This window comes from Schistocerca gregaria, chromosome 3 (genome assembly GCF_023897955.1).
Source record: "Schistocerca gregaria isolate iqSchGreg1 chromosome 3, iqSchGreg1.2, whole genome shotgun sequence".
Lineage (NCBI taxonomy): Eukaryota > Metazoa > Arthropoda > Insecta > Orthoptera > Acrididae > Schistocerca > Schistocerca gregaria.
In genome coordinates this window covers 275,091,353-275,112,120 of record NC_064922.1, presented here as the reverse complement: position 1 = coordinate 275,112,120, position 20,768 = coordinate 275,091,353, and the positions used below count along the sequence as shown (strand labels likewise).

The window sequence follows — 20,768 nt, the reverse complement described above, 5'->3', positions numbered from 1 at the left end:
TGAGTGTACAGAGGACTCACTGCCTTCCGCTCCACAGTGACTAGACAGTAGGGAGTTTATGCCATATCTGCACACATTAGTTACCTAATTCCCATAAATTCCGGGGAGGGGAGCGATGAGCATTGACGCCACGTTCACTCACACTCCAGATGTGTTCAGCCGGCCGCTGTGGCCGAGCGGTTCTAGGCGCTTCAGTCTGGAACCGCGCTGCTGCTGCGGTCGCAAGTTCGACTCCTGCCTCGGACATGGATGTGTGTGATGTCAAAATGGTTCAAATGGGTGTGAGCACTATGGGACTTAACTTCTGAGGTCATCAGTCCCCTAGAACTTAGAACTACTTAAACCTAACTAACCTAAGGACATCACACACATCCATGCCTGAAGCAGGATTCGAACCTGCGACCGTAGCGGTCGCGCGGTTCCAGACTGCCGCGCCTAGAACCGCTCGGCTACCCAGGCCGGCTGTGTGATGTCCTTAGGTTTGTTATGTTTAAGTAGTTCTAGCTCTACGGGACTGATGACCTCAGATGTTAGCACCCATAGTGCTTAGAGCCATTTGAACCATTTGCATCTAGATGTGTTCGATCAGGTTCAGATCTGGAGAGTTGTTGGGCCAGTGCATCAATTGGACTCGCCACTGCGTCTCTCGAACCACTTCATCACACTCCTAGCCTTGCGACATGGTGTATCATCTTAATGAAAAATGCCACTGCCTTGGAGGAACATGATCGTCATGGACTGGTGTACATGGCCTGCGATCAGTGTACAATGCTCTTTGGTCTTGGTGCCTTGCATGAGCTTCACTGGACCCATGGATTCCCACGTGAATGTTCCCCATATCATAACGGAGCCGCCGCCAGCTTGTCTCTGTTCGCCATTACAGGTGTCAAGGAGCTATTCCCTGCAAGACGACGGATTCACGCACTCCTATAGGTTTGATGAGGAAGATACTGGACTGCATCAGACCATACAACATTCTGCCACTGCGAAAACGTCCTGTGCCGATGGTCACGTGCCCATTTCACTCAAGGTGAACAGTTTCCGAAATGTTTGTGTCAAACCTCCGGGCCATCGCAATCTGCCATCGGTCAAACTCAGATAAATCGCGCGATTTTCTCATTCTACTCACGGACATCACGCTCACTGATGCTACATGCAACAGTGCGTGTTTCTGACTAGCAGTCATTCCTCGTCAGGGGGCGTCGCTATCGGCTGGAGGGGTTTGTATCGATAGTAGGTCGGTCGTCATAACGTTCTGGTCGATGTGTTTATGTCCCCACGTTACCTGAGGCATTCGCTCTCAGCCGCGAAGCGGAACTTGCGCAAACAATGGACCCATAAAGTCCGTTAGGCATGCCCAGGGCTACAACGTTTTCCGTGGAGAGACTGACCTGCTCATTATGCAGATTGCCACAAGATGGCAGTTGGAGTACCAAAGAGAGCTATGGAACTCAACATTACAATGAGGAATGACATCATTCTTCAGCATTTAGCCAATATGTATGTTTCTAGGCAAAACTAGCTACTTACAAAGACAAAACACTGCCAACAGTTATCTGTCAGAGGTGTTCCAATGTGTACAAACTCAAATTGTTAGAATAGACACTTTATGAAGTATAAATGTTTTAGTAAGAGCATTAACTAAAACACCAATAAACGATGAGGAACAACAGTTAATCGTAGAAGTGCTATGGAAAATCATTTTCTGTTAATATTCTGCTAAAAAAAGCGAACCAGAATTATTTAAAAGAAAATGTTCTTTGTACATACATATTGTGGCAGTACATATTAATGTACGTTTGAAGCACAGAATTGTTTAAAAATGGATCACACGCTTTTGGAACAGACACTCAGGGCATTTCAATGCTATTTGTCATTTAAAATCGTTATTTCTTAGGGAAATATGATATAAAAAAGGTGTTGCATGTGTGAAATCCTGGCCCAATGTAAGAGAGGGCCTGATGACCCTCATCAAATCAGGTTAAAGAAATACATAAAAATTAATTAAGGATGGAAAAGGACAGGATTTCTCTACTTAAATAAGAGTCGACTACTATTTTAGTTAAATATGTATACTTTTATAAAGACGAACAAAGATGTTAACAAAAATGCTCACAGACTCATCAAAGTAAGAAAGGCCTTCAAATAGGTGCCAAAATGTCTTGATACCAGAAAGTCAGTGCCGGACCGATAGATAGTGCCCAGTCAAGAAAACAAGCAACCAGAGAACACAAAATGAATAAATTAAATATGTAATTGAGGGCGAGTGAAAGAGATTTTAATGATGACACATAGCAGTAGAACGCTGCAGATTACGTCCTTGGTAGCATGCATGCATTGGCAGTCGGGAAAAGATCATAATTACTAGTTGCTGTCGTAAGTCCGTATGATCTGATTGTCTGTCGAGCAGCAATATCATTAACTGTTTCTCCAAGTAACAGGCAATCTGTTATTGACCTTTCCTGTGCCTGTAGCACTAATTTACAGTGTCTCTCTCGAACGCCCAAACGGGAGTACCTAGTGATTGGACAACGGACTGTTTTAAACAAGCGATTGGTCAGGGGATTCTTTTTCGTTCTGTCAATTTTTTCAGTCGAATGAGACAACCATATTCCTACGTCCATGTCAGTTACACGAATGTTTTCACTCATTCATTGGATTTGAGTTGTTTCACTCAATGCGAGACAACGGACTGAAACAAATCTCCGTTAGTTGTGGCCGTTATATGAATGTTTTTACTCATTGTCCGGATTTGAGTGGTTTCGTTCAATGTGAGACACCGGACTGCCACAAGTCTTTGTCGGTTTCTGCCTATATAAAAATGTTGTCGGTCAGGTTTGATTGGCTTTATTTACATATTCTTTCAAGCTGTTCGGGTATATTCGGATCATGACTAGGATTGGCAATTTATTTCTTTTACAGACAAATAAAGCACGTTTATTTTATTTGAAGACGGTGGGAACAAAATGTATATCTCTAAAAATAAAGCATTTCCAGAATGTATGCATTTACTTACTTAAATACGAATTTCGTATTTATGGCATTAAATGTTTGATTCGAGTTAAAAGTTTGAAAGTTTAATATCGGGTGCTATACTGTAAATTTATGTACTATGTAAATGAGCAATAACTTTCTGACACATTTTTATTAGGTCGGTGTCTTGTCTGTTTTTTCGGTACAGATTTTGCTGTTGATTTCAAACTGACTTACCTATAAGCAAGATACATGAAACTTTCAACACAGTTGAGAAGTACATGCCATTGCAATATCAATTGGCTTTCAGGTCTGGTGTGTGCCGACGGGAACTTCGTTTTTCGATCTGTCTGTCTGTTCGGTATAAATTTTGCAACTCATTTCAAAGTAACTTCCCGATAACTTAAAGACCTGAAACTTTCAACTTAGCTCAGAACTGGATGACAATGCAATATTAACTCGAATTCTTTTCTGGTTTGTGATGGGAAAGTAGTTGGCGTATCACTGCTATTGCTTTATTTTCCTGTTTCAGTCTCGAATATTTCGCAGTTAAGAACGATTGCTGCTAACTTCTGTGTGAGCGCAATTCTCCCTCATTTTTACATTTGCGGTCTTTTCGCAAGATATCCATAGAAGTAGCAATATATTGCTTTGCTCAGCTGAAGATAAAGTGAAATAAGCCTGAAACTTACCACATGTCTTTGTTGTAATCATCAAAATGTTTGAAATCAATTGAAAAACTCACACGCAAAACACTATAAAGCAGAATATAACTATTTAAATGAAACAATTTTTAACGTTACACTTTTTAAAACGGACTAAAAAGTATTAAATAATCTCTCCTAGCCGCATTCAGATTCCTAATGCCATACAGACAGTCCTGAAAATTTATGCTTGTGGATTTTTAGTAGCTACGACATACATGTAAAACTGAAAAAGGAAAACGTGGATCGCATGCAATAGATAATGGTAAGGAGAGTCGAGAGTACCTGACGTTGAAAAATACACTCCTGGAAATGGAAAAAAGAACACATTGACACCGGTGTGTCATACCCACCATACTTACTCCGGACACTGCGAGAGGGCTGTACAAGCAATTATCACACGCACGGCACAGCGGACACACCAGGAACCGCGGTGTTGGCCGTCGAATGGCGCTAGCTGCGCAGCATTTGTGCACCGCCGCCGTCAGTGTCAGCCAGTTTGCCGTGGCTTACGGAGCTCCATCGCAGTCTTTAACACTGGTAGCATGCCGCGACAGCGTGGACGTGAACCGTATGTGCAGCTGACGGACTTTGAGCGAGGGCGTATAGTGGGCATGCGGGAGGCCGGGTGGACGTACCGCCGAATTGCTCAACACGTGGGGCGTGAGGTCTCCGCAGTACGTCGATGTTGTCGTCAGTGGTCGGCGGAAGGTGCACGTGCTCGTCGACCTGGGACCGGACCGCAGCGACGCACGGATGCACGCCAAGACCGTAGGATCCTACGCAGTGCCGTAGGGGACCGCACCGCCACTTCCCAGCAAATTAGGGACACTGTTGCTCCTGGGGTATCGGCGAGGACCATTCGCAACCGTCTCCATGAAGCTGGGCTACGGTCCCGCACACCGTTAGGCCGTCTTCCGCTCACGCCCCAACATCGTGCAGCCCGCCTCCAGTGGTGTCGCGACAGGCGTGAATGGAGGGACGAATGGAGACGTGTCGTCTTCAGCGATGAGAGTCGCTTCTGCCTTGGTGCCAATGATGGTCGTATGCGTGTTTGGCGCCGTGCAGGTGAGCGCCACAATCAGGACTGCATACGACCGACGCACACAGGGCCAACACCCGGCGTCATGGTGTGGGGAGCGATCTCCTACACTGGCCGTACACCTCTAGTGATCGTCGAGGGGACACTGAATAGTGCACGGTACATCCAAACCGTCATCGAACCCATCGTTCTACCATTCCTAGACCGGCAAGGGAACTTGCTGTTCCAACAGGACAATGCACGTCCGCATGTATCCCGTGTCACCCAACGTGCTCTAGAAGGTGTAAGTCAACTACCCTGGCCAGCAAGATCTCCGGATCTGTCCCCCATTGAGCATGTTTGGGACTGGATGAAGCGTCGTCTCACACGGTCTGCACGTCCAGCACGAACGCTGGTCCAACAGAGGCGCCAGGTGGAAATGGCATGGCAAGCCGTTCCACAGGACTACATCCAGCATCTCTACGATCGTCTCCATGGGAGAATAGCAGCCTGCATTGCTGCGAAAGGGTGATATACACTGTACTAGTGCCGACATTGTGCATGCTCTGTTGCCTGTGTCTATGTGCCTGTGGTTCTGTCAGTGTGATCATGTGATGTATCTGACCCCAGGAATGTGTCAATAAAGTTTCCCCTTCCTGGGACAATGAATTCACGGTGTTCTTATTTCAATTTCCAGGAGTGTATTACATAGCAGTTCATATAATCTGAAGTGCAATAAAACTTTTAGGGACTATGTTGAGATATTCATGCATCAGTTACCTACCGCAGGTACTGCACGTTTTTCGTTTGAAATTTTCTAAGTATTGTCTTAGCTATAAAAATTCACTAGCATAAATTTGTCAGAACTAGCTGTATGGCGTTATAAATCTGTATGGAGCTAGGAGCAATTATTTAATACACATCAGTCGGCTTTACAAACATGTTATACAGGATAGGGCATATTAAAGTGGTCCAGAGAACGTAGACTTAGAATACAAAGACACACAGCAGGGAAAAGGAAATACAGTACTAACCTGACTACATCAGGTGTTGAAAGTGAGCACTCTTGGGCCCTCTTCAGCAAGTTGCTGGAGGTGGATCGAAGCTGGATTGCTGGAATTGCCTCAGACACCGCAGACACATTCGAAATGTTCTGCTGCACCTCTTGAAGGCTAAGAGGGTTATTCCGATAATCCTTAGACTTCAGAGCTCCCCACACAATGTAATCGCACACTGACAGATAAGATGGCGTGGGCTGCTAGCTAGGACCACCACCAGACTGACCTCTGCTAACAACTTTGTCAAGTGTGAAGATGTGTAAATGTCCTCCAAGGTGTGCCCTGCTGAAGGGGCAGTTGCTCCATCCTGTTGGTAGTAAGTTGGTGTGGTTGTATGCATAAATTCTCGTCCTGTCCTATCCACTCGTCTGGGCCCCTTTTTATTTACCCCATCCCGTATTAAAAAGTTTTTTACTTAAACAATTATTTAATTTTACTAAAGCTCCATCTCTCCCTTCACGCCGCTTAGCATTAAACATCGATAATTATTCTTCGGCTAAATGCCGACGCGACGTGAACATAAACCACAAACGATACAAATTTTTTAGTTGTTGATTTGACCAGTATCATTTTAAGCATGTACTGCCATTTGTGGGAAGTATTTTTTCTTTGCGAAAAACTTTTGCTATAATTCGTTAATTTGGTTTGAATTTCTTCACTTAATACAGTTTCATAATATGAATCATCCTTGCAGTAATTGTTTATCGCAATGAATTTATCTTGAGGATCACGTCTTACATAGTCATATGGTTTCTTCCATTCATGTACTCTACTCTGATTCATATATGCAGTTTTTTGCGTTCATCAGACTTTTGGTACCTCAGAATCACTTGCAATATTATTTTTTTCCACTTAAGTGGTACAAACGAACAAATTACATTTATAAATTTCAAACTTTCAAGCTTCCTGCAACAGTCGGAAAGTAATAATCTTGATGATGCAACCCAGGTTACCTCTAACGGTAGACTTAACGTGCGCTGAAATGTGTTTGCCTCATAGTGTTAATATGTAGATATGTTTTTCGTGATGTAAGCGTTTGCATACCGTGTAATGAGGCAGAAATGGATAACAGCCCGCCATTCGCGTAGGCGAGTGCGGAGAAACCAAGTAAAAAGCCGCAATCAGGCTTCCCGGCAAAAGCGGTTTGGAGGCGACGGAGAATCAAACAAGGACGTCTCACGCCTTCCCTTGTCTGGCGCACAGCGAGCAGTCAAATTTTTTAAATGATATCCAGAGGGCATGCAGCTTTACTGTATGGATAAATGATGATGGCGTCCTCTTGGGTAAAATATTCCGGAGGTAAAATAGTCCCCCATTCGGATCTCCGGGCGGGGACTACTCAAGAGGACGTCGTTACCAGGAGAAAGAAAACTGGCGTTCTACGGATCGGATAGTGGAATATCAGATCCCTTAATCGGGCAGGTAGGTTAGAAAATTTAAAAAGGGAAATGGATGGGTTAAAGTTGGATATAGTGGCAATTAGTGACGTTCGGTGGCAGGAGGAACAAGACTTTTGGTTAGGTGAATACAGGGTTATAAATACAAAATCAAATAGGGGTAAAGCAGGACTAGTTTTAATAATGAATAAAGCAATAGGGATACGGGTAAGCTACTACAAACAGCACAGCGAACGCATTGTTGTTGTCAAGATAGACACGAACCCCACGCCTACAGCAGTAGTACAAGTCTATATGCCTACTAGCTCTGCAGATGACGAAGAAATTGAAGAAATGTATGATGAGATAAAAGAAATTATTGAGATAGTGAAGGGAGACGAAATTTTAATAGTCATGGGTGACTGGAATTTGGTAGTAGGAAAAGGAAGAGAAGGAAACGTAGTAGGTAAATATGGATTGAGGTTAAGAATTGAAAGAGGAAGCCGCCTGGTGGAATTTTGCACAGAGCACAACTTAATGATAACTAACACTTGGTTCAAGAATCATAAAAGAAGGTTGTATACATGGAAGAAGCCTGGAGATACTGACAGGTTTTAAATTGTAAGACATTTCCAGGGGTAGATTTGGACTCTGTCCACAATTTCTTGGTTATGAACTGTAGATTAAAACTGAAGAAACTGCAAAAAGGTGGGAATCTAAGGAGATGAGACCTGGATAAACTGACTAAACCAGAGGTTGTACAGAGTTTCAGGGACAGCAGAAGGGAACAATTGAAAAGAATGGGGGATAGAAATACAGTAGAAGAAGAATGGGTAGCTTTGAGGGATGAAATAGTGAAGGAAGCAGAGGATCAAGTAGGTAAAAAGAGGAGGGCTAGTAGAAGTCCTTGGGTGACAGAATATATATTGAATTTAATTGACGAAAGGAGAAAATATACAAATGCAGTAAATGAAGCAGGCAAAAAGGAATAAAAACTTCTCAAAAATGAGATCGACAGGAAGTGCAAAATGGCTAAGCAGGGATGGCTAGAGGACAAATGTAAGGATGCAGAGACCTATCTCACGAGGGATAAGATAGATACTGCCTACAGGAAAGTTAAAGAGACCTTTGGAGAACACAGAATCACTTGTATGGATATCAAGAGCTCAGATGGAAACCCAGTTCAAAGCAAAGAAGGGAAAGCAGAAAGGTGGAAGGAGTATATAGAGGGTCTATACAAGGGCGATGTACTTGAGGGCAATGTTATAGAAATGGAAGAGGGTGTAGATGAAGATGAAATGGGAGATATCATACTGCGCGAAGAGTTTGATGTAGCACTGAAAGACCTAAGTCGAAACAAGGCCCGGGAGCAGATAACATTCTATTAGAACTACTGACAGCTTTAGGAGAGCCAGCCCTGACAAAACTCTACCATCTGACGAGCAAAATGTATGAGACAGGCGAAATACCATCAGACTTCTAGAAGAATGTAATAATTCCAATCCCAAAGAAAGCAGGCGTTGACAGATGTGAAATTTACCGAACTATCAGTTTAATAAGCCACGGCTGCATAATACAAAAGCGAATTCTTTACAGACGAATGGAAAAACTGGTAGAAGCCGACCTCGGGGAAGATCAGTTTGGATTCCGTAGAAATGTTGGAACACGTGAGGCAATACTGACCCTACGACTTATTTAAGAAACTAGATTAAGAAAAGGCAAACCTACGTTGTTAGCATTTGTAGACTTAGACAAATCTTTTGACAATGTTGACTGGAATACTATCTTTCAAATTCTGAAGGCGATAGGTGTAAAATATAAGGAGCGAAAGGCTATTTACAATTTGTACAGAAACCAGATGGCAGTTATAAGAGTCGTGGGACATGAAAGAGAAGCAGTGGTTGGGAAGGGAGTGAGACAGGGTTGGAGCCTCTCCCCGATGTTGTTCAATCTGTATATTGAGCAAGCAGTAAAAGAAACAAAAGAAAAATTCGGAGTAGGTATTAATATCCATGGAGAAGAAATAAAAACTTTCAGGTTCGCCGATGACATTGTAATTCTGTCAGAGACAGCAAAGGACTTGGAAGAGCAGTTGAACGGAATGGACAGTGTCATGAAAGGAGGATGTAAGATGAACATCAACAAAAGCAAAACGAGGACAATGGAATGTAGCCGAATTAAGTCGGGTGATGCTGAGGGAATTAGATTAGGAAATAAGACACTTAAAATGGTAAAGGAGTTTTGCTATTTGGGGAGCAAAATAACTGATGATGGTCGAAGTACAGAGGATATAATATGTAGACTGGCAATGGCAAGGCAAGTGTTTCTGAAGAAGAGATATTTATTAACATCAAGTATAGATCTAAATGTCAGGAAGTCGTTTCTGAAAGTATTTGTATGGAGTGTAGCCATGTATGGAAGTGAAACATGGACGATAAGTATTTTGGACAAGAAGAGAATAGAAGGTTTCGAAATGTGGTGCTACAGAAGAATGCTGAATATTAGATGTATAGATCACATAAGTAATGAGGAGGTACTGAATAGAATTGGGGAGAAGAGGAGTTTGTGGCACAACTTGACCAGAAGAAGGGATCGGTTGGTAGGACACGTTCTGAGGCATCAAGAGATAACCAATTTATTACTGGAGGGCAGAGTGGAGGGTAGAAATCGTAGAGGGAGACCAAGAGATGAATACACTAAGCAGATTCAGAAGGATGTAGGCTGCAGTAGGTACTGGGAGATGAAGAAACTTGCACAGGATAAGTAGCATGGAGAGCTGCATCAAACCAGTCTCAGGACTGAAGACCACAGCAACAACAACCTGAAGTATTATAATGTCTTGCACCCGTGTTTAAATGAGCTGAGAGCGTACTTGCTCAATATTGCTATGAGCACAAATATAGTTCAGTTAATTAGCTCAGAGAAAAGTTATAATTTTGCGACACTTGGTTTCCCTGTATTGTCCTAGTTTTGAGGGCACCCAGAGGCGTACTGGAGGAATTTTTGTACAACTTTTCGGGGTTAACTCGAACCTTCTTTCGTGTCTAGGGAAATTCTATTCATTGGAAATAAATAAAATGTATTAAACCTTAGTTAAAATTCGTTAAATGAAGACAGGCCCTTAGGTACTTTCTTCATTTTAGTCTATTAAAAATGCAGAGGAGAGCAGGCTTAGACGCCGTACTATAGACATGAGGAATGTTCGAAAATGATCTTTAAAATTTTGATCACGTATATTTCAGAACTTGAAATATATAAAACTGTGCGGTTTGCTGCATAATATTCACACACACTTAAATGTGTTTTTTTCTTATTTCCCCATGTTAGGTATCGGCTGCCCCTTAGTAACAGTTGGCACAGTGTATGGAATGGTTGGTGCAGTCCGTATCTGACACCCAGGTCTCGCGGAACTCCATAAGATTTTTTTCTTTGGGCAGGACCTACAGAAGCTGTGAGCTCACATCATAACAGAAAAAGTCCGCACAAGGTACAGGAATATCACTTCTCAGACATGCAGTGTGCTGCAAATAGCATACACATTTAAGGTGACCACCCGCTCCCCACCCCCACCCCCCTCCACCCCAGCCCCCTCCCCGCCGCGCCATTTTTCTCATGACAGTCTTAATTTTTCTGGTTCTGTTCCGAAATTTTTCAGAAGTAATACGGGGAACCTACTTGTTGCAGATTTAACAATTTTGAAACTGTTTATCCCAAATTAGGTGTTCATGTCGCCTGCATCGATGTGCTGGTGTTGAAAGGGTATTTTTCCAAACAAGTAATGTATGGAGCTGTGACAAAACGTAATTTGTTGTAGAAACTACGAAAGCAATGTTAGTGAGTAGGATGAATTATGATGACACTTGAGTTGAATGATCCTATATGCCATTGAAGAATACAGAGACACTGAAAAAAATTTTGAGTACTACATTGGAACATGGAAATCTCTTTTTACAGCACTGATAAAACTTTATATCTGCTCTCACTTCTTCATATAATAAAATATAAATTAATGTACTTTTTCTAACAAATTAAAGTCATGGTTCACCATTAATACATTTAATGAAGACTTTTCTGCAATATCAAAAATTTTTAGTATGTCCCGAGTTTTCGTCTGGAATATATGTTCACCTTAACACATGTGACGTATAATTTTATATATATAATTTTTCGGTGCCTACAGTGTCACGTCTTTCAGTGTCGCACGACTTTTTGTTTTTAAAGGGGATTACTTAAGACTATTCCCATGGTTCAAAAATGGCTCTGAGCACTATGGGACTCAACTGCTGTGGTCATTAGTCCCCTAGAACTTAGAACTACTTAAATCTAACTAACCTAAGGACATCACACACATCCATGCCCGAGGCAGGATTCGAACCTGCGACCGTAGCAGTCGCACGGTTCCGGACTGCGCGCCTAGAACCGCGAGACCACCGCGGCCGGCACTTTACCCATGGGGTCGCCCCTCAAATATCTCCCTCATATCACAAAATTGTCGTCTGATGTAGTACTAATTGAAAATAATAAATTCCTTTTAAAGCACAGTTTCATATATAATTTATATTCAAAACTTTACACCTGTGTCACATAACAAATCCTACATCGAGAATACTTTACACAAGTTTAAGAGTAGAAATGTTTTCGATAAATATTACAGTATTTAAAGAACATCAAAATATGAACTGGCTGAAATGAACGAACAGTAGATGAGACTGTGTTAATCAATTCAACTGTAAAAAGCTAAGGAGCATATTATTAGCAAGATGAGAAATATGCAAAAGTGAAATGCCAAAATGAGCACTTCTCAATTGCGAGTAAATCAAAACAATCAGAATGGCTGAAAGAGAGCATAAACGAGTAAGAGCTAAGCAACTAAACAAATAAGAGAATAGGCAGAAATGAGATGCCAACAAAACGAGAGCTGGCCGAACTCCGTCGAGGCGGCACCCCGCGGCCCGTACGTAACACGCGCGCCTGCGACCGCAGTGCACTCCTAAGTCCACACTGCCGGCCGGGCCGGGCCGTGCTGACGCTTACTGGGTCGGCTCGTGCCTGGCCAGCTCAGGCCGACGTGTAGTGCATTCACATTGCGCGCCGCGCCCAGCCGGGACGGCGAAATGCGGGACAATCCACTTCTCCGACTTTCACGTCTTAAAAATTCTTAGCGGTATATAAGAATTCGCCACATCGTTTTATGAACTTATTTTTTCCTTAAAAGCGTTACTTACGTCGTGAAAAAAGAAAAAGTCTGCTTTTGGTTTCGCGTGATTTCTTAGATTCGTAACGCTTCCCAACCGATTTTGAAGAAAGTATGCGGCTAAAAAATCTGATTTTTGTACACGTGTTAGTGTAACATCTTAGCTTCGTATTGAATCATTTATCTTTCCATATTTCTTAACAGTCATTGTGAAATGATGCTATTTGTCAACGTTGTGCACTTGATTTACAAGTCTTGTAGTGAAAAAGTTATCTAGCGGGTAGCTTACTGTTAGATCCGTTTTAGACCATACATTGTTGGGAATGAAATGTAGCTAAAAGTACCAAAAAGCTTTTGAAATGATAATGATACTGACATCTGTCTCTGGTCATAAGTAATGCGAACTATTCAGTGGCGTCAGTGCAGCGTCCGCAAGCCACGGAGTTCGCGCGGTTACAGCTTGCTTTACTACATGTATAGGTAGAAGTGTCAATGACATAGGTCTGATAAAATTTGGTGTAAAACTAATCACAAAAACAAACTGGAGATTTGTGATACGTTTACTGCAGAAACTGAAGCGCAATTCTGTATTCTCGTTGTCTACTTTGACAGAAAAAATAATGGAGAGTTAATGAAACTACGGTAGATCGACACAGATGTGCGTTTCATTGTTCTTCATTGTTTTTTTTTTTTCTTCCTTGGCGGGCTGCGCTGCACTGTCGAGGTAATCCTCACTCTTTGGCTAAATGGCTGTTAGTTGCCGGAGGCGAAATAAATAAATTTAAAAAAAAAATCCCCACCCTTCGACAGCTGACAAGCAAGTCAGTAGAAAACGCAGCTGCAGTCAACAGTTGCTCACCTTTAGCTAGTGTGTGCTGTCGTGTAGAACAATGTCTTCACTCTTTTATTGGTATTGTTTTGACTCTGCAGTAACTCGTCGAGTTTTGAATTACAGAAGAACTAGGAGGCTATGGATTCATCCCATAAATGGCGACAGACATTTAGGAGAGTTTTTTTCCTTTACATGAAGAACTTAAAAACTATCCTGAAAAAATTTATTCATGTTACAGAATGAATCATAATACATTTCAGTATGTGCCGCAGAACATTCAAGACAAAATTGCGAAACAGAACACAAATTTTCACAGAAGTATAACAGCAGAAGAAAAATTGTGTGTAACGATAACGTAAGATTCGTTAGTACACACTTTTTGGTTTGCAATAGAGCTTTCTGCAGCATTCACAACCTCCAATTAATTGTAGTCATGTTTTTGTATTTAAAATTTCACAAAAGCTTACTTCTGAAGGGAAGAGAGTTTATGGGACTCCTGAGAATGAATAGTAAGTAATTAGCTTCGTCATTTTGTGTAATGTCTTGCTGTGCCTTCAACGAAGAATCGCAGAAATACTCCTTCAGAATTTTCCAACTTTTTTCTTCTTTTTTCTTCATGATGCAGCGCTTGGCAGTGGTGATGGTTCATCATGTGGAGCCACTGATCACCTCACAGAAGTCTTTTCATTACCTTGTAAGATAGACAGATTGATAGGCGAAGAGTTTTGAGATAATGCCCTTTGACTCAGTGGTTCTATTTCCACTGATAATAAACTGTGCATAGCTCTTGGAACTTAGGAAAATCATATGACAGAACAGAGCCCGAGTGGAATCACATTTTAATATACTATTCCGTGGGTAACATGACCTTATTTTGCCAAGTTATACAAGTTATTCTCTGTAACTGTCTCTCAGGTCTTTGCATTTCAATTTCATTATTTTAATTGAAAGAGTGTAGAAGGGTGCAAGAAAATGTCTCTTTAATTATTTATTGTTGTATAACTGTGACATGACATCGACTAAGTAAATATCTACTATGCAAACAAAACTGTAAAAATTTCGCAGAACACCACACTTGCGTAATACATTTTACGATTTTTTTCTCAGGTATCTGTCCACTGGCATTTCCTTTCATGGACTAGCATCGTCATTCCGATTAGGAGTGTCCACCGTATCAGCGGTGGTGAAAGACGTTTGTATGGCCATATGGGAGTCACTTGCTCCCATTCATTTACCAACGCCAACTGTTTCTCGATGTAAAGAAATTGCCAGTGAAATGCATACGAGAGGGGGATTTCCAAACTGTGGTGGATGTATAGACGGGAAGCACATACGTGTCGAATGTCCTAAACTTTCTGGCAGCATGTTTTACAATTACAAATAGTATTATTCGATTGGACTCCAAGCAGTTGTTGATGCAAATTACAAATTTATAGCTGTAGATGTTGGTGCATACGGTAAACAGTCTGGTGCAGGCGTGTTTAAAGAAAGTATGTTATGTAAGAAACTTACAAATGGGGAGCTGTTATTACCGCCACCAACGAGACTTGAATGAATGTGTCAGGAACTACCGTACGTCATTTTGGGAGATGAAGCTGACCACTTATTAGAGAATTTGATGAGACCTTTTCCTCGCAGAAATTTGGACAACGAGAAGATTGTATACAATGATATGCATTCCAGAGCAAGAAAAGTTGTTGAATGTGCATTTGGTATAATGACCAATAAATGGAGACTACTGAGGAAGGAAACTAAAACATCCATTGACGTAGCTGATCACATAGTCAAGTGTATTTGCCTATTTCATAATATTGTCATTGACAGAGAAGGATGCAATGTTGAAGCTGAAAAGTTTTGTAACAATGCTGATATGCAGACAGTTGGTGCCACATTCAACAGAAATTCCACATTACGTTCGAAAAATGTCAGGAACACTTTTGTTGAATTTTTCGTTAAAAAATGCAACTTAAATAACTAAAAAAACCTTTCAAAAATAAATTTTGGAATTGGAAGTACTTAGCTATTTACTGTATTTTTGTGTATCTCATTTCACTGTAAATCAAACAAATAAAATTATAAAGGAAAATAATTTATATTTGTACATATTATCTGAATCACACTCCTTGGTTACTTCGTTCCATAATCTGGAAACTGCATCATTACTGTCATACTAGCCGAATTTCTGATACCAAATTGATGGACACAAGTTAATGTCATGTATATGTTATTCTGCATTCATTAAAGTAAGAACATCGCAAAAAGATATTACAGACAACAGCTTATAGTAACGTGGCACAGCATGACTTTACAATGCATTGTCATCTGGTAGGGACACATTTCCGTCCCTCAGTGGCACTCATATCTGCCTCCGTTTACAAGTAAATGCGAACTATTCAGTGGCAGCAAAGCCAAGATCGCTGGCAAGCTATTGTTGCAAGTGCATGTAAATACGGTAGACTAAATAAATGAAATAAAAGTAATTTCGCATGTATCATTATAATAAACGTAATTTTTCCTCACTGATTGTGAAATGTGAGGTAACATCTTAAAATAAAAGACGTGTGTAGTCACACTTGTAATGAAGGGCGACGAGTGATGCGTGTACTGCAGAAGCTGTAGTGCTGCTCCACAGGCTCGCGCCGGCAATATTAAACACTCGGGATGTCGCCGGCTCGGCTCCGGGAGGCTCACGCCGTGTCGGCGCAACCCGGCCGCCAGTGTGAACGCCGCAGTTCAAAACAATGTGTCTGATATCAAAGCGGGCGGCGGCCCGGCCAGGCTCGGCTCGGCCCGGCCGCCAGTGTGAACGCAGCCTTAGCGCTCGCGGCGGCGTCTAGCGGCTCGTACGCAAGTTGTGCGATTGCTGTCGCCGGTCGACCCTTAATCTACGATGTTACACACACCGCACACTGTTAAGCAGCTACTAGAATCTTAGATGTGAATGAACACCATGCCGCAAACCGCACGTTTCTACCTATCCCCATTTCTGAAATAAGATCATTATCTTGGCAGGAATGTTCCTCGATAATGTACTATCGGTTTTCAGAGAAAACGGCGGGGTGCACAGAAGGCTGTACTTTTGATAACCAACTTAACTGCGCTTATTTGCCCAGTTTTGGGTAGGTTGCTTACTTGAGCTAGGGTGTCTTACAGTATTTTCTTCTAGCGGCCAGGGCAGTTTCTCTGTTACCACTCTGGTGCATTCATGCACAGAAGACCGTTCAAACTTGCCTTTAATTGAAAACATCGTCATCCTGTAAATTATCAACTTCTGAATTAATTGCAATAATAACCAGCAAAAACTGTGGGCAATACCTATAGACTGGGGCTTCATCACTGCCTATTTGCACATATCTTTCGAGACTACCCTGACCCCACTGTTGAATAGTAGTTTGCTGCTCCTGTGGAGTGTGGCATTGTGTTAAGCCTGATGGTCTTTTTTAAGATCATGTTTTGCTGCAGGACGCCAACACTTCAATGAACGTTCATTGCAACCACAAGTAGCCAACATTTCGTGTTCAGCATGAGCTAAACGAAATTTTAAACATGAACAGCTGTATGACGTTGAACCCGTCGGTTCTAACACGGTAACGACACTTCCTGTTTTAAATAAATAGCATAAATAACAGTGGCTGTCTTCTGTGTTTATTTATGGCTGGAATTAATCTGTAACTGCTCTTTGACGACCATACAACATGCCTCTCGCTCTTCAGCAGTCCTCTGTTTGTAGGTCCTATATAATAGGTAAAACGAATTATGGAGCCAAGATATGCGGAGACATTTTAAATAGTTTGCACAACGTATCTTGCTCTACTCTGCCCGTACATTTTTTTCTGTCTTACGACATGTTCGTAGTGTTTCAGTGTATTCAAACGTCAGTATGATGAAGCGAAACATCTAATTACCCCTGTTTTCACAGCAATAATTCCATGGAGCTGAAGTCCACGCTGCTACTGGAACAACAAAACGTGCCAGCAGAGAGATTCAAGCGGTACGTGGTGAGGGGTCCTCTGGATATGGTCGGTGAGTGAACTGTTCCTGAAGAGTAGAACTACGGTGATTTCGCTTTCAAGCTATATCAAGCTGTACAAGCCACTGAAAAAATATATTCTTTTTAAAAGAATATTGATATCACAGGTAATGAGAGGCTGTTTACGCCTTTGCGTTTCAAACAGTTTCATTCAATGTACACTTTTCTTTAATTTACTTACATTATCAATGCATTCCCATATGTCTAAATTAAGCCATTTTAAAGTTCACATTAAGGACGATATTACTACGTAGAATTTCAATTCGCACACATTTCTATGTACAGATATCTGAACACTATCTAGTGTACGAATTTACTAAATTTTATGTCTTTTACCACCATACAAGGTTGTCAGAAACAGTTTGAATAGCTTTTTATGGGTGTTGCAGCGTAGGCTATGCTGAGAAATAACTGTTACAAAAATGGACGGTTTCCTATCAGACCACTGCGCACGAAAATTCAAGCGAGTCAGCCGCATACAATTTGTGTCAGTTGTTCTCATAGTGGGGATGACATCGCAAGAGACTGCTCAGCCTTTGGCTTGAGTTTGATCCTTACTACCGTCCCATTTTGTATATCCTTCTTGTTGGGTCTTAGGAACCCAAATGAAGAACACGTTCGGCGACACCGACTCTGGCGGGCCGCTGGAATTAGAACGTGCAACGGCCTGGTTGGCTAACATCAACGCTAATTAACTCGGTACAACGCACCGAAGTTTTTCTTAATTGTTTCATAACACAACCCACCCTGCAACATCCTTAAAAGCTTTCCAGGTTGTTTCTGACCACACCCTTATTGATCGGAAAGTGTCCAGCTGTGAACGAAGCAGGACAGGTGAGGGGGAGATACAGACAGCTACAGACAGGTGATATGCGTTGATGCATCACTGGCTTCTATACGCCCTTACGTTTCACCAGTGTCATGGGACTTTATCTGCTGTTCACGTTCAGTTGATTCTTTTTAACAATATACATTCTGCTTCGTCATGGGCTACGAAAAGATGACTTAAGTGAGCTGAATCCAGTCTAGCGATGTTTAATATTGAGCCACTGAGACCACGAAATAAAAAATATTCAAACACTAACAGGGTCAAATGTAAACAAACTATTGTTTGTAAAGCTAATTGTGTTCCAAATTTGAGATAGCAAATTAGGATTTTTAACTCATCCTATAGCATTTTTCTAGCCTTTCGTCCCCCTAGTTACGCAGGAAAGTTACTGTGAAGTGAGGAATGTTGGCAGAGAGGTAATGGTGGAAATAAAGCTGTGAACTTGGCTCGTGCATCGTGCGTGAATAATTCAGGCGGCAGAGCAATTGCCTGCAAGAGGCGAAGATACCGGGTTTCAGTCCCGGTACGGCATACAATTTTAATCAGCCAGGAAGTTTCAGTAAGCAGACGAGACCATTCAGTGAAATGTATAATCAAACAAGCTCCCCAAACAGATTCATCTTTTAGCCTCATTTCCTTCATTACGGTTCGTTGATGAAGGTCAACAAGTTTCATTCAAGACTGAAAAATTCCTTGTTACGAGACGCCATTCCTGTCTCACAATACAGGATGTCTCACCTCACTGTGCCATCTCATGTATTTCCGAAATGAAACAAAATGTGAAAATTTCAGTTGACCAGAGATGCACCTACGTCAGGGGCTCAAACAATGGGCAGGATTGCACAATCCATAAATGTAAACAAACATCACTGAGAGCAAAGTTACGATTTTTTTAAATGCCACGTGTAGCACATGCCGGGCACTATAGACTGACAGTCACCCTCTAGTACTGTGTAACACCCTCTTCGCCTTCCATGGGGCTCTCATCTCTTTTGTGAGTACATGTTTCGTCACCACAGGGCTCAGCATTGGCAGTGCTACTTTCCTTTCCATGATGCAAGTCTATTTTTCTCCTATTCTGTTTTCACTCTCTTTACACTTGGCGCCAATTGTGCTTGGGTTTGGTTTGTGTTTTGGACAACAATTTCTTACCTTCCATCCCTCTACAACTTTTCTAGTTATTAATTATGTGGTCCCCTTGTTCGGTTTGACTTGCTACTTCTTTTCTAAATTTTATAGAAAAGCAGAACATGCAGCAAAGGTTCCAGCCATGGCGTATATTTCACCTTTTGTACCTTTCTCTCTCTGCACCCTTCTTTCTTGCAATGGTGGTATGGCCAAAACCCAGCACAGTATCCATCCTATCGTGGATTGAGTCGTCAAGTACCATATATGGTGGTAGCTTCCTGACCATGCAGGGATTGCACTGTTGGTGCCTGAGGAATATGTGCCCATCATAGCTAAAGCATGGGGACTGGGTGACTGGCTGGCGCCCATGGGGAGGGCCCATATTCAGAGTGGGTGGTATCATGGTGGAAGATATGCACATTAAGCCAATTAAACATTCTTCCAGAGGTGTGACCCCAAATATCCCCTCCCTTGGCTACACCTTGGGAGAAACGTGGCACTCAGAGATAAGGTGAGAAATACTCCCCGTCCCCCATACTTAGTGTGTTTTAGGATGGGCGGTATTCCTTTTTAAATACAAAGCCACTGTTTCTCGTTAAACACCTTTAGGACAGGTTTTGGAAAGTGGCAGCAATTTCTAAAATGAAAAGTGGCTCCAATCTGCTTAAAACGGACCCCTGCTCAGTCATGGGGCTTCTCACTTGTGACACTCTGAGTGACATTCCTGTCACTATAACCACCCCCCCCCCCCTCCCCCACACATCAGTTTCTGAATATGGTGCAGGGTATTCTCCATCCACAGACTGGTGACGAGTTGCGCTCTATTTTGGAGTCACAAAGTGTGAATTTTGTCCTTCAAGTCCTGTGTGGACCAAAAGACAATAGAGTGGATATGAGAGCCTTTATCTTAGCTTTTGAAGGTGACTTATTGCCTGAGAAGGTCAAGGTAATACTCTGTCGGTGTGATGTCAAGCCATATAATCCTTTTCCCATGCAATGCAACACATGCTTGCGATTTGGACACATGTCTTCATGTTGCAGTGCCATCCCTGTCTGTAGGGATTGTGACCATCAGTTGCACATGACCGCTTCTTGCGCCCTCCCCACATCTGTAGGAATCAACATGGATTACGGAAACAGCGATCATGTGAGACCCAACTCGCTTTATTTGTTCATGAGGCCCAGAAAATATTAGATACAGGCTCCCACGTAGATGCCGTTTTTCATGACTTCTGAAAGGCGTTCGATACAGTTACGCACTGTCGCCTGATAAATAAAGTAAGAGCCTACGGAATATCAGACCAGCTGTGTGGCTGGATTGAAGAGTTTTTAGCAAACAGAACACAACATGTTGTTCTCAATGGAGAGACGTCTACAGACGTTAAAGTAACCTCTGGCGTGCCACAGGTGAGTATTATGGGACCATTTCTTTTCACAATATATATAAATGACCTAGTAGATAGTTTCGGAAGTTCCATGCGGCTTTTCGCGGCTGATGCTGTAGTATACAGAGAAGTTGCAGCATTAGAAAATTGCTGCGGATAGGCACTTGGTGCAGGGAGTGCCAACTGACCCTTACCAAAGATAAATGTAATGTATTGGAGAATACATAGAAAGAAGGAT

The 20,768-nt window shown here is 42.1% G+C and overlaps 1 protein-coding gene across 1 annotated transcript in view; it reads left to right on the top strand.

Annotated features, from left to right (window-relative positions):
- LOC126355342 (sodium channel protein Nach) overlaps positions 1-20,768 on the top strand; it is a gene marked incomplete at its 5' end in the record, with an annotated part of 202,187 nt that overhangs the window by 159,536 nt on the left and 21,883 nt on the right. The window contains one exon of the mRNA XM_050005636.1: positions 17,078-17,181. Within this exon, the coding sequence (XP_049861593.1) occupies positions 17,078-17,181 (104 nt within the window). The remainder of the gene's footprint in view (positions 1-17,077; positions 17,182-20,768) is intronic.